This window comes from Salvelinus namaycush, chromosome 15 (assembly GCF_016432855.1).
Source record: "Salvelinus namaycush isolate Seneca chromosome 15, SaNama_1.0, whole genome shotgun sequence".
Taxonomy (NCBI): Eukaryota; Metazoa; Chordata; class Actinopteri; order Salmoniformes; family Salmonidae; genus Salvelinus; species Salvelinus namaycush.
This window is the reverse complement of record NC_052321.1, coordinates 9,352,657-9,365,604: the sequence shown is the minus strand read 5'-3', so window position 1 is coordinate 9,365,604 and position 12,948 is coordinate 9,352,657. Positions and strand designations below refer to the sequence as shown.

The window sequence follows — 12,948 nt, the reverse complement described above, 5'->3', positions numbered from 1 at the left end:
GGCTGTCTTTCTTTTTGTAATGCGTGATCGTTAGGAGCCCCTGCCACATGTCCGATCTGCTGAATTGCTCCTCCATTTTGTCACTATATTTGTGTTTTGCCATCTTGATCGATCTGCGTAAATCATATTTGTAATGTTTAACCAAACTATTGTCCCTGGTCACCTTGCTGTGTTTATAAGCAGCATCTCCATTTTTCCGTTTTCCTATAAGGCTGCTATCAATCCACGGTTTTTGATTCGGGTACGTCTTGAAAGACACTATCAGTATCCTGTCATCTATGCGTTTCTTTGATGAATCCGGTGACGGAGTCGGCCTGTTCATTGACGTTTTCTCCAGAGGCTACCCAGAACTTATTCCAGTCCACTTGATCAAAAGTCTTGGAGCGTGAATTCTGATTGGTCGGACCAACGCTGTACAGACCTGACCGCCGGAACTTCCCTCTTGTCACGCCCTGGCCTTAGTATTCTTTGTTTTCTTTATTATTTTAGTTAGGTCAGGGTGTGACATGGGTATTTATGTGGGTTTTGTAGTGTCCAGGGTGATTGTAAGGTTTAGGGGGTTTATTTAGAGTAGTTGGGTTTATGTTTAGTATAGTTGTCTAGCTGTGTCTATGTTGTGAGTAGTTGTCTAGGAAAGTCTATGGTTGCCTGAATGGGTTCCCAATTAGAGACAGCTGGTTTCTGTTGTCTCTGATTGGGAGCCATATTTAGGGTAGCCATAGGCTTTAGTTTGTTGTGGGGAATTGTCTATGGTGAACGTTTGTAGCATGTATGTGTGCACTACGTTTATAGCTTCACGGTCGTTTATTGTTTTGTTAGTTTGTAAGTGTTTTGTTTCGTTTTGCCTTCTTCTACAATAAAAGGAAGATGGCTTATTTTCCACATGCTGCGTTTTGGTCCGTCTCTCCTCCACACGATCGTGACAGAATTCCCCACCAACATTGGATCAAGCAGCATGAGCGGAACCAACAACAGCGGCAAAGTAACCAGGACTCATGGACATGGGAGGAAATATTGGATGGAAAGGGACCATGGGCTCAACCAGGAGAATATCGCCGCCCTAAAGCTGAGCTGGAGGCAGCGAAGGCAGAGAGGCGGAGATATGAGGAGGCAGCAAGGAGACGTGGCTGGAAGCCTGAAAAGCCCGTGAGTACTACCCAAACATTTCTTGGGGGGGGGGGGCTAAGAGGTAGTGGGCCAAGGGCAGGTAGGAGACCTGCGCCCACTTCCCAGGCTAACCGTGGAGAGCGGGAGTACGGGCAGACACCGTGTTACGCAGTAGAGCGCACGGTGTCTCCTGTACGTGTTCATAGCCCGGTGCGGGTTATTCCACCTCCCCGCACTGGTAGGGCTAGATTGGGCATTGAGCCAAATGTCATGAAGCCGGCCTTACATATCTGGCCACCAGTACGTCTCCTTGGGCCGGCTTACATGGCACCAGCCTTACGCATGGTGTCCCCGGTTCGCCTACATAGACCGGTGCGGGTTATTCCACCTCCCCGCACTGGTCGGGCGACGGGGAGCATTCAACCAGGTAAGGTTGGGCAGGCTCGGTGCTCAAGGGAGCCAGTACGCCTGCACGGTCCGGTATTTCCGGCGCCACCTCCTCGCCCCAGCCTAGTACCACCAGTGCCTACACCACGCACCAGGCTTCCAGTGCGTTTTCAGAGCCCTGTTCCTCCTCCACGCACTCTCCCTATGGTGCGTGTCTCTAGCCCGGTACCTCCAGTTCCGGCACCACGCACTAAGCCACCTGTGCGTCTCCTGAGTCCTGTACACACTGTTATTTCTCCCCGCACTCGTCCTGAGGTGCGTGCCCTCAGTCCGGTACCACGCACCAGGCATATAGTGCGCCTTGAGAACTCAGTGTGCCCTGTTGTTGTTCCCCGCACTAGCCTGAAGGTGCGTGTCCTTAGCCCGGTACCTCCAGTTCCGGCACCACGCACCAGGCCTACAGTGCGTCTCAGCCGGCCAGAGTCTGCCGTCTGCCCAACGGCGCCTGAACTGTCCGTCTGCCAAGCGCCGCATGAACTGCCCGTCTGCCATGAGCCTACAGAGCCTTCCGCCAGACAGGAGCAGCCAAAGCCTTCCGCCAGACAGGATCAGTCTGAGCCATCCGTCTCCGCAGCGCCATCTGAGCCATCCGTCTCCGCAGCGCCATCTGAGCCATCCGTCTCCCCAGCGCCATCTGAGCCATCCGTCTCCCCAGCGCCATCTGAGCCATCCGTCTCCCCAGCGCCGTCTGAGCCATCCGTCTGTCCCGAGCCATTAGAGCCGCCCGTCTGTCCCGAGCCGTCAGAGCCGTTAGTCAGTCAGGAGCCGCTAGAGCCATTTGTCAGTCAGGATCTGCCAGAGCCGCCAACCAGACAGGATCTGCCAGAGCCGCCAACCAGACAGGATCTGCCAGGGCCGCCAACCAGACAGGATCTGCCAGAGCCGCCAACCAGACAGGATCTGCCAGAGCCGCCAACCAGACAGGATCTGCCAGAGCCGCCAGTCAGCCATGAGCGTCCAGAGCCGTCAGCCAGCCATGAGCGTCCAGAGCCGTCAGCCAGCCATGAGCGTCCAGAGCCGTCAGCCAGTCATGAGCTGTCCCTCAGCCCAGAGCGGCTATTTATTCAGAACTGCCCCTCTATCCTGAGCTACCTCTCTATCCTGAGCTATTCCTCTATCCCGGTGCTGCCCCTTGTGTCGATGTTACCCAAAAGATTAAGTGGGGGTAATATGAGGGTGGTCATTTGTAGGGGGAGATATAAGCTGGGATTGACTATGGTGGGGTGGGGACCTCGCCCTGAGCCTGAGCCACCACCGTGGTCAGATGCCCACCCAGACCCTCCCCTAGACTTTGTGCTGGTGCGCCCGGAGTTCGCACCTTAAGGGGGGGGCTATGTCACGCCCTGGCCTTAGTATTCTTTGTTTTCTTTATTATTTTAGTTAGGTCAGGGTGTGACATGGGTAATTTATGTGGGTTTTGTAGTGTCCAGGGTGATTGTAAGGTTTAGGGGGTTTATTTAGAGTAGTTGGGTTTATGTTTAGTATAGTTGTCTAGCTGTGTCTATGTTGTGAGTAGTTGTCTAGGAAAGTCTATGGTTGCCTGAATGGGTTCCCAATTAGAGACAGCTGGTTTCTGTTGTCTCTGATTGGGAGCCATATTTAAGGTAGCCATGGGCTTTAGTTGGTTGTGGGGAATTGTCTATGGTGAACGTTTGTAGCCTGTATGTGTGCACTACGTTTATAGCTTCACGGTCGTTTGTTGTTTTGTTAGTTTGTAAGTGTTTTGTTTCGTTTTGCCTTCTTCTATAATAAAAGAAGATGGCTTATTTTCCACATGCTGCGTTTTGGTCCATCTCTCCTCCACACGATCGTGACACCTCTTGAGTCTTTGTATTTACTTAAATATTACATGGTAAAATTATAATAAATAATAACCTATATGAACTTAGGGACTTAATAATAGTATGACGTACTAGTAATAGGGCCTACATAATAGAATAAAATGTCTTCAACTCAACTTCAGGAGTAAAAACAACAGGCGAGTGAAGCGACCGACCTTGACTTTAGTGCTTATTTATATTTTTATTTTGCTATGAAATAAACAACACACACAAAAAAAATTGCGCTGCAAAAAAATATAAATATATAAGCACTAAAGTCAACATCGGTTGCTTCACTCACCTGTCATCTCTAGTTGGCAGTTTTTGCTCTTGTTTTGAATACTAGTTGTTCCTGCCGACGCCCAGCACGTGGATCTAAATGCACTGCTGTGCACAGGGTTTCTCTTTCTTTTTTTGTCTACAACTCTACCTTGGTATGGTTGTCATCTCTGTCTATTATGTAGTCCCCCCACATACCCTCCTACTCTTTCAGATACCCCCAACCTTGAGACTTGAAGGATTGAGCAAAGGCTGGCCAAAAAACTAACCATCTAATTAGCATTGACATTTTTTCCACATACAGTGAATTTTACATCAGCTAATTCCATTAGACCTATTTCGTTACATTTCATGAGGACTCTTTAGATACATTTCATTAGGCCTATTTAGTTACTAACTATATGCCTTACATTTTACCTCAAAAAAGAAGGGCCACATTTACCTGCACAAACCAGCAGAAGACTAATACTGGTTATAGGAGAACTGGCCCTCATTCTCCTCAGTCACAAGATACTGAATGTTTTGGGCCAGTGTTGTCGGCAAAATACATTTTATGCATATAACACCCTTGAAATCCTTAGTAGTTACCACAACCCTTTCTCGTTAGCAGTTACCACGACTAACAGTGTTACTTGCGGTTACATTTTTTGTGATATTCTGATAGCACTGAATATACCATTTGTCAGGTGAGGGCTGGATTCAATCCGTATCGCGGAACTATTGCGGAAGATCCATGTTAAAATGTGAAGGTAATTCCCGATTTGAGCTGACATATGCATAGTTTATTGATAAATGCAGTGTCCGCGGACGCGGGAACATTGCCTTTAAATTTCAGCTATAACTTGAATCTTCCACAATACGAATTGATCCCTATTTCAAAGGTTGATTTTTCCAATGTAAAGTGTCCAAAAGGGAGACACCAAGCCCCTTTTTCTAGACTGCATTCCAGCGAGATAGTATACATCAATAGCAAGGGTTTTATTGTGAAACTAAGGAGACCGTTTTGAATAAGTTTCAGTATTTAATTCAATGAAAATTGCAGTAGCAATACAAGTGACTTTAAAGACTGCCATTCCATCCAGACAGTTGTGTATGAAAATAATGTAAAGCTAAGCTATGACAGCGTGTTCATCTGAAAAAAAAACAGACAGAACATGTATGCTCAGACCTGTGACCAGGGCAATCGTGGGTGAATGGTATCTCATTTGCATAGCTTCAATTTCTTACAGGCAACCCTTGCATCCACATCACTGACAAGTGCATCAATCAGTTGTTCTTTGTATTTATTGACCAGTCTCTTGCAGACGCCTTTGAGCTTCCCCAAGCTGCGACAAATAGAGTCCAGTTTAGCAGCAATGTTATCCTGCAAGTAAAAATATAGAACTATATCACAAACAGAATGTGTTAGCTTGTGTCATTGGTGACAAATTCATTTGCTTACATAACATTGTGAGAATTGCATAGATATACAGTCGAAGTCAGAAATGTACATACACCTTAGCCAAATACATTTAAACTCAGTTTTTCACAATTCCTGACATTTAATCCAAGTAAAACTTCCCTGTCTTAGGTCAGTTAGGATCACCACCTTATTTTAAGAATGTGAAATATCAGAATAATAGTACAGAGAATGATTTATTTCAGCTTTTATTTCTATCATCACATTCCCAGTGGGTCAGAAGTTTACATACACTCAATTAGTGTTTGGTAGCATTGCCTATAAATTGTTTAACTTGGGTGAATTTTGGCCCATTCCTCCTGACACAGCTGGTGTAACTGAGTCAGGTTTGTAGGCCTCCTTGCTCACACGCTTTTTCAGTTGTGCCCACACATTTTCTATAGGATCGAGGTCAGGGCTTTGTGATGGCCACTGTCATCATTACCCTGTCATTATCACCATTCAGCTTGGCCTTGACCTTGTTGATGATGCCCTTACACGCAGAGCAGGTACCTGGAAGGACAGCTTTGATCTGAGGGAGAGGGAGACATTTTAGGCTACAAAAAATAACCAGGTATTTACTTAAATATGACATGGCAAAATTGTACCACCAAATAATGACATAAACCTTGATGCACGTTTCTTTCTTTCTTTCTTTGGGATTAATTAAAACAAGCATCACTAGGATTAGTCTGTTTCTGCTCTCTTGACATGTTTGACATGACAATGGGTTACAAGGAGTTGGGATTTTTTGTTACCACATGAATGTTACCACATGCAAACCCCAATTTATTTAGGCTACCCAGCTAGCACATAACATTCTGAAAACCATATATTTCATAGAGCTTGGTGAGAGTGTTATTGGCCTGTGTCGTTATTTTGCAAACAACCTTCCCACAACTTTCTGGGAAAGGTGCAGGATAGTTGCTTCCCACAGACATCAAATCGGTGTCTATTCCACGTTGGTTCAACGTAATTTCATTGAAATGACATGGCTACAACGTTGATTCAACCAGTGTGTGCCCAGTGGGTTGGCTTTGGAACATTCTCAGCACATTTAAGGATTTTCACAAAAAAACTATTTTCTTGGTATTTCATTACTTTAACATAAGGTTTCCTAAAAGTTCAAACATGGTTACATTTACATTTTTGTAATGTTCTAGGAACGTTCTCCAACTGGTTTGATATCGGGAATGTTCTCAAATAGTTCAGAGAACGTTAAGAAACACAGTTCTCCAACTCGCACGCCCCCACGCCTCCAACTCAATCATCAAGTTTGCAGACGACACTACAGTGGTAGGCTTGATTACCAACAACGACGAGACGGCCTACAGGGAGGAGGTGAGGGCCCTCGAAGTGTGGTGTCAGGAAAATAACCTCACACTCACACTCAACATCAACAAAACAAAGGAGATGATTGTGGACTTCAGAAAACAGCACAGGGAGCACCCCCCTATCCACATCGTCAGGACAGTAGTGGAGAGGGTAGAAAGTTAAGTTCCTCGGCATACACATCACGGACAAACTGAAATGGTCCAACCACACAGACAGCGTGATGAAGAAGGCGCAGCAGTGCCTCTTCAACCTCAGGAGGCTGAAGAAATTCAGCTTGTCACCAAAAACACTCACAAACTTTTACAGATGCACAATCGAGAGCATCCTGTCGGGCTGTGTCACCGCCTGGTACGGCAACTGCTCCGCCCATAACCGTAAGGCTCTCCAGAGGGTAGTGAGGTCTGCACAACGCATCCCCGGGGGCAAACTACCTGCCTTCCAGGACACCTACACCACACGATGTCACAGGAAGGCCAAAAAGATCATCAAGGACAACATCCACCCGAGCCACTGCCTGTTCAACCCGCTATCATCCAGAAGGCGAGGTCAGTACAGGTGCATCAAAGCAGGGACAGAGAGACTGAAAAACAGCTTCTATCTCAAGGCCATCAGACTGTTAAACAGCCACCACTAACATTGAGTGGCTGCTGCCATACATGTAAAAAATTTATCACTAGCCACTTTATATAATGTTTACATACCCTACATTACGCATCTCATATGTATATACTGTACTCGATACCATCTACTCCATCTTGCCTATGCCGTTCTGTACCATCACTCATTCATATATCTTTATGTACATGTATCTTTATGTATATCTTTATTACACTTGTGTGTATAAGGTAGCTGTTGTGAAATTGTTAGGTTAGATTACTCGTTGGTTATTACTGCATTGTCGGAACTAGAAGCACAAGCATTTCGCTACACTCGCATTAACATCTGCTAACCATGTGTATGTGACATACATTTTGATTTGATTTTATTTCTTCTGTGGGAATTTCAGTACTTCAGCATAAAGTTGTTTTCATGGTTCTATTTATTCATGTTCTCAAATCTTTCAGAGGATGTTAAGAAAACCATAAAAAACAAAACTTTAGTAACGTTCAGAGAACGTTCTAAGAATGTTATTGAAAAACATATGCCGTGCTCAGCATGAACAAAACTCTCTCTATCCTCTGTCTTGTTATGTATGTTCACTGAGGCCAAACTCCCTGCCATCCAGGACCTCTTTACCAGGCGGTGTCAGAGGAAGGCCCTAAAAATTGTGAAAGACTGCAGCAATCCAAGTCATAAACTATTCATTATGCTACCCCACGGCAAGCAGTACCGGAGTGCCAAGTCTTTGTCCAAAAGGCACCTAAACAGCTTCTACCCTCAGGCAATAAGACTGCTGAACAGTTAATCAAATGGCTACCCGGACAATTTAAATTGAACCCCTTTGTTATTTGTTTCTTGATCTAAATTGACTTCCTTGCACTGGCTCTATGCACACTCACTAGACTCAATCTACACACTCACAAATACTACACTGACACTCCAACACACACACACACACACACATGCATATTGACGGCACACACACTCACACATAGACCCACTCCCACATACACTGCTGCTACTCTGTTTATTATATATCCTGATTGCCTAGTTACTTTTACCCCTACCCACATGTACATACTAAATTACTTAAACTACCTCGTACCCCTGTACATTGACTTGGTACTGGTGCTCCTTGTAAATAGCCTCGTTATTGTTTTTATTGAGTTACAATTTCCTTTTGTATTCATCAAATATTTGTGTTACTTTTGAACTCTGCACTGTTGGAATGGGCTTGTAAGTAAACATTCCACTGTAAAGTATTCAACGCATGTGACGAACAGGATTTTAGTTTTCTTATTATGATCTTATTGAGTGCCTGTTTCCTTTGAAATTGAGTCTATTTTAATAGATGAAAATGTACAGATTTGAATGTTTAAACTAAACATGGCATGCTAGCTCCATCCTGGTGGCTCAGTGGACTAATTCTGTGTTACAATAAAAAATAAATGTTTTTGCATAATTAATGAATAAGGAATTTCCATGTGTCCTATCTGTGCTTGGAGTTCAAAGAAATAAGCTAGCAGTGTTATTAAAAGTCTTTTTGAAACATTTTGTGAAAAACCTCAAAATAACATAGAATTTCCCTTCTCAAAGCATTAATATAACCTCCCAGAAAAACATTAAAGGAACCAGAATAAAACGTTCTTAGAACCTCCCTGCAACCTAAAAATAAACATTCACAGAACAGACAATGTTCTGTTTTACTGGTCAGGAAAAATATGGCTTCTTTCCCACATCCAATGTTAAACCAAAAACATACGTTCCCACACCTTCCAACAAACCAAATGTGCTAGCTGGGTATTGTGTAGGGCAGTGTTTCAAAACTACAGTCCTTGAGTATCCCCAATAGTACAAATTATTTTGTAGACCTGGACAAGCATATCTGATTCAACTTATTAACTAGTCATCAAGCCCTCAATGAGTTGAATCAGGTATATTTGTCCGGGGCTACAAACAAAAATGTTTTCTGTTGGGGGTACTCACTAATACAATACAATGAAAAGTCTCCAACTCTACCTCGGCATGGTTGTCATCTCTGTCCATTAGGTAGTTCCCCCACATGTCCTCCTCCTCTCTCAGACTCCCCCCACCTTGAGACTTGAAGGACTGAGCAAAGGCTACCCCCACACACACACAAAAAAATACTATTAGCATTGTCATTTTATGATATTTTTGAAAAGCAGTGAATTCTTTACAATAGCTACATGGTCAATCCATTTGGATTCAATCACTTTTTGACAGCACCACTTTTTGATTTGAACGATTCCTTCCGTATTTGTCCATTGTAGAAGTGCTCAGGAAGTGACTTTTTAGACCTGAATGCCCAACATTAAAGAGATAAAGGTGCTCAAAGTTCTCCCATTTTGCATCCCCCTCCATACCATCAGACATTCATGTCTTCATCACTGGGAAATATTCAATGGTTGAGATTATCATAATTTAAAAGCTTACAATAAGGGCAGTCAAATATTTTATCATTTCTGGGGATTAAAAAAAATAATATACAGTATATATATTATCTTTTAATATGAATGATCTAAAACGCGTAAACTTCCATTTTTTTCATGTTCACAGATGTAGTTTAGACCCTATTTTACATCATCTAAGGTATTTGTGTTGTGGCCGCCATCGGTTGAGACACATTGTGCTCTTGTGGATACGGTGGATATTATGTTTTGGCTGATAAATGCACTAAAATATGAATCAGATTGAAATGTTCAAATGGTACCAGAAAGATGGTTGGAGGTCCACACATCAGAGAATGTTGACTTGAATGGGAATATCTGTTGTTTTAAATTATACTGTCAATCCTCCATAGGAAACCTATTGAAATCATAAAAGATACCAGAATAGACATGACCATTTAAGTTGACATTAGGCGGCGGGTGTACCGGCGGTCATCTTTGTGGTAGGAATTAGAAGTAAAAATTTCAATTCAATTAAAATGTCAATGGTTTACCATCTAAATTGCAGTGGTCTGAAGGGATAGGTCCATTTTATGAATTATATTTTCTATGATTGAAATGACACCTATACTGTATTCAGAAGCATGTTGTGTCTCAACCGATGGTGAGCACAACACAAAAAGCTCAGATATGAGAAAGGGTCTAAGCTCCAACATGAAAATAATCGGAGTTGAAGCGTTTTTAGATCATTGACGTTAACGATTTTCAAAATGACAATTCTTTATAAAAAAAAATATTCAAGACATAATAAAATACTGTAGTTTGACAACACTTTGTAAGCTTTTGAATTATATCAAACTCAACCATTTATCTTTTCCAGTGATGAAGACATGGATGTCTCATGGTATGGTGGGGTATGCAAAATAGGTAAATTTTGAGCACCTTTGTCTCCTGAATATTTTGGCACTCAGGGCCAAAATGTTACTTTCTGAACACTTCTTCCATGGGCAAACATGTATGCAATTAAAACATACTTACCCTAAAGCTGGATTTCAATATTAAACTTTCCTGACTTTTCACCCATATTTCACAAAAGAAGACCCATATATCATATATTTACCTGCACAAACCAGCAGAAGACCTATATATTTACCTGCACAAACCAGCAGAAGACCCATATATTTACCTGCACAAACCAGCAGAAGACCCATATATTTACCTGCACAAACCAGCAGAAGACCCATATATTTACCTGCACAAACCAGCAGAAGACCCATATATTTACCTGCACAAACCAGCAGAAGACCCATATATTTACCTGCACAAACCAGCAGAAGACCCATATATTTACCTGCACAAACCAGCAGAAGACCCATATATTTACCCTGCACAAACCAGCAGAAGACCCATATATTTACCCTGCACAAACCAGCAGAAGACCCATATATTTACCTGCACAAACCAGCAGAAGACCCATATATTTACCTGCACAAACCAGCAGAAGACCCATATATTTACCTGCACAAACCAGCAGAAGACCCATATATTTACCTGCACAAACCAGCAGAAGACCCATATATTTACCTGCACAAACCAGCAGAAGACCCATATATTTACCTGCACAAACCAGCAGAAGACCCATATATTTACCTGCACAAACCAGCAGAAGACCCATATTGACGACCCTCATCTTCTTCTCAGTCAAAAGGTAGAAATGGATAATAAAGCAACTGTTGTAAGCCAGTGTAGTTAACTTGGTCCTGGTTGGAGAGCACAGAACGTCTGCTCTTTTCTACCCATTGACTCTGGCTTGATTGGTTGCCGTTGCAGAGGGGAAGGAGCGTGGTTAGCAAGGTTGAGGGATTGGATCTGAGCTCGGGTAAGGGGGGTGGGGGGGGGCAATGTTGTCGTTTAAGATATTTTATACATGTGTATTGAAACACTATCATTCTTCAAAGCGAAGATCAGAAAGCTGACTTCCTTTTTCGCTAGCAATACCACAAATAATTGCCCAAATAAAGGAAACACCAACATAAAGTGTCTTAATATACTGTTGGTCTACCACGAGCCAGAACAGCCTCAATTCACCTTGGCTTAGATTCTACAAGTTTCTGAAACTCTATTAGAAGGATGCATCTCCTTTCTTCCACAATAAATTCCATAATTTGGTGTTATGTTGATGGTAGTGGAAAACGCTGTCTCAGGCACCGCTCCAGAATCTCCCATAAGTTTTCAATTGGGTTGAGATCTGGTGACTGAGACGACCATGGCATATGGTTTACATCATTTTCATGCTCATCAAACCATTCAGTGACCACTCGTGCCATGTGGATAGGGGCTTTGTAATCCTATGGGGGCGTAGCCATGGTAGCCAAAATATTGGCCTGCCTAGCATTGTTATACATGACTCTAAGCATGATGGGATGTTAATTGCTTAATTAACTCAGGAACCATGTGTGGAAGCACCTGCTTCCAATATACTTGTATCTATCCCTCATTTACTCAAGTGTTTCCATTATTTTGGCAGTTACCTGTAAATGCAACATCCTGACTTGTGGCAACTCAGTGTGCAGCCTAAAACTCTCATAACCTAGAGCCACATTTTCTAAATGTGTACACAATTGGCAAGACCACTTACATGTTATATGATAGAAGTGCTCTCCTAACCATGCTAATGCATGACATTGAAATTAAATGGAATGCTGCAGGGATCTGAATCTGAAATTAGCTGACCACAATGCCTCTCCCCAATGTTTCAAGGTTTAATGTCACGTATACAAGTACAACAGTGAAATGCCTTTCTTGCTACTGTAGCTTTAACCACAACAATGCAGTAATCAATAACAATATAATACTAAAAATAACAAGGTAGAACAAAAACACACAAGATATAAAAATAAGAAATAAGAAGAACACGATAAAGTAAGTAAGCATACTATATACAGAGTCAGTTCTAGTACCATAATTATAATGTGCAGGGATACTGGAGTGACAGAGATAGATATGTATTGGGGTAAGGTGACTAGGCATCAAGTTATATAATAAACAGAGTAGCAGCACCATATATGATGATTGTATGTGAGTGGGTGTAAGTGTGTGTAGAGTCAGTATAAATGTATATGCATAATATGTGTGTGTGAGCAAATGATGGAGTGTGTGTGTGTGTGTGTGTGTGTGTGTGTAGGGCATTGTGAGTGTGCATAGAGACAGTGCAAAAATTTGAATAAAATACAAAGGTCAACTCAGATAGTCTGTGTATCCACTTTGTTAGCTATTTAGTTAGCTATTTAGCAGTCTTATGGCATGGGGATAGAAGCTGTGCAGGAGCCTGTTGGTGTCAGACTTGATGCACCGGGACGCAGAGAGAACAGTCTATGGCTTGAGTGGTGATATAGAGGTCCTGGATGGCAGGAAACTCGGGGCCCCAGTGATGTACTGGGCTGTCCACACATGCGATCGAGGGTGGTGCTATTGCCATACCAAGCAGTGATGCACCAGTCAAGATGCTCTCAAT

General features: G+C 42.9%; 1 protein-coding gene across 1 annotated transcript; it reads right to left on the bottom strand.

The window, feature by feature from the left end:
* Nucleotides 1–4,673: 4,673 nt before the first annotated feature.
* On the bottom strand, nucleotides 4,674–11,220 carry LOC120059820 (saposin-C-like). The gene is made up of 4 exons (XM_039008873.1): nucleotides 11,085–11,220; nucleotides 9,046–9,146; nucleotides 5,537–5,623; nucleotides 4,674–5,016 (listed from the first exon to the last, which is right to left on the bottom strand). Exons 1-4 carry the CDS (start codon nucleotides 11,122–11,124, stop codon nucleotides 4,855–4,857), a joined length of 390 nt encoding a protein of 129 aa, XP_038864801.1. The 5' UTR covers nucleotides 11,125–11,220; the 3' UTR covers nucleotides 4,674–4,854.
* Between the last annotated feature and the right edge of the window lie 1,728 nt (nucleotides 11,221–12,948).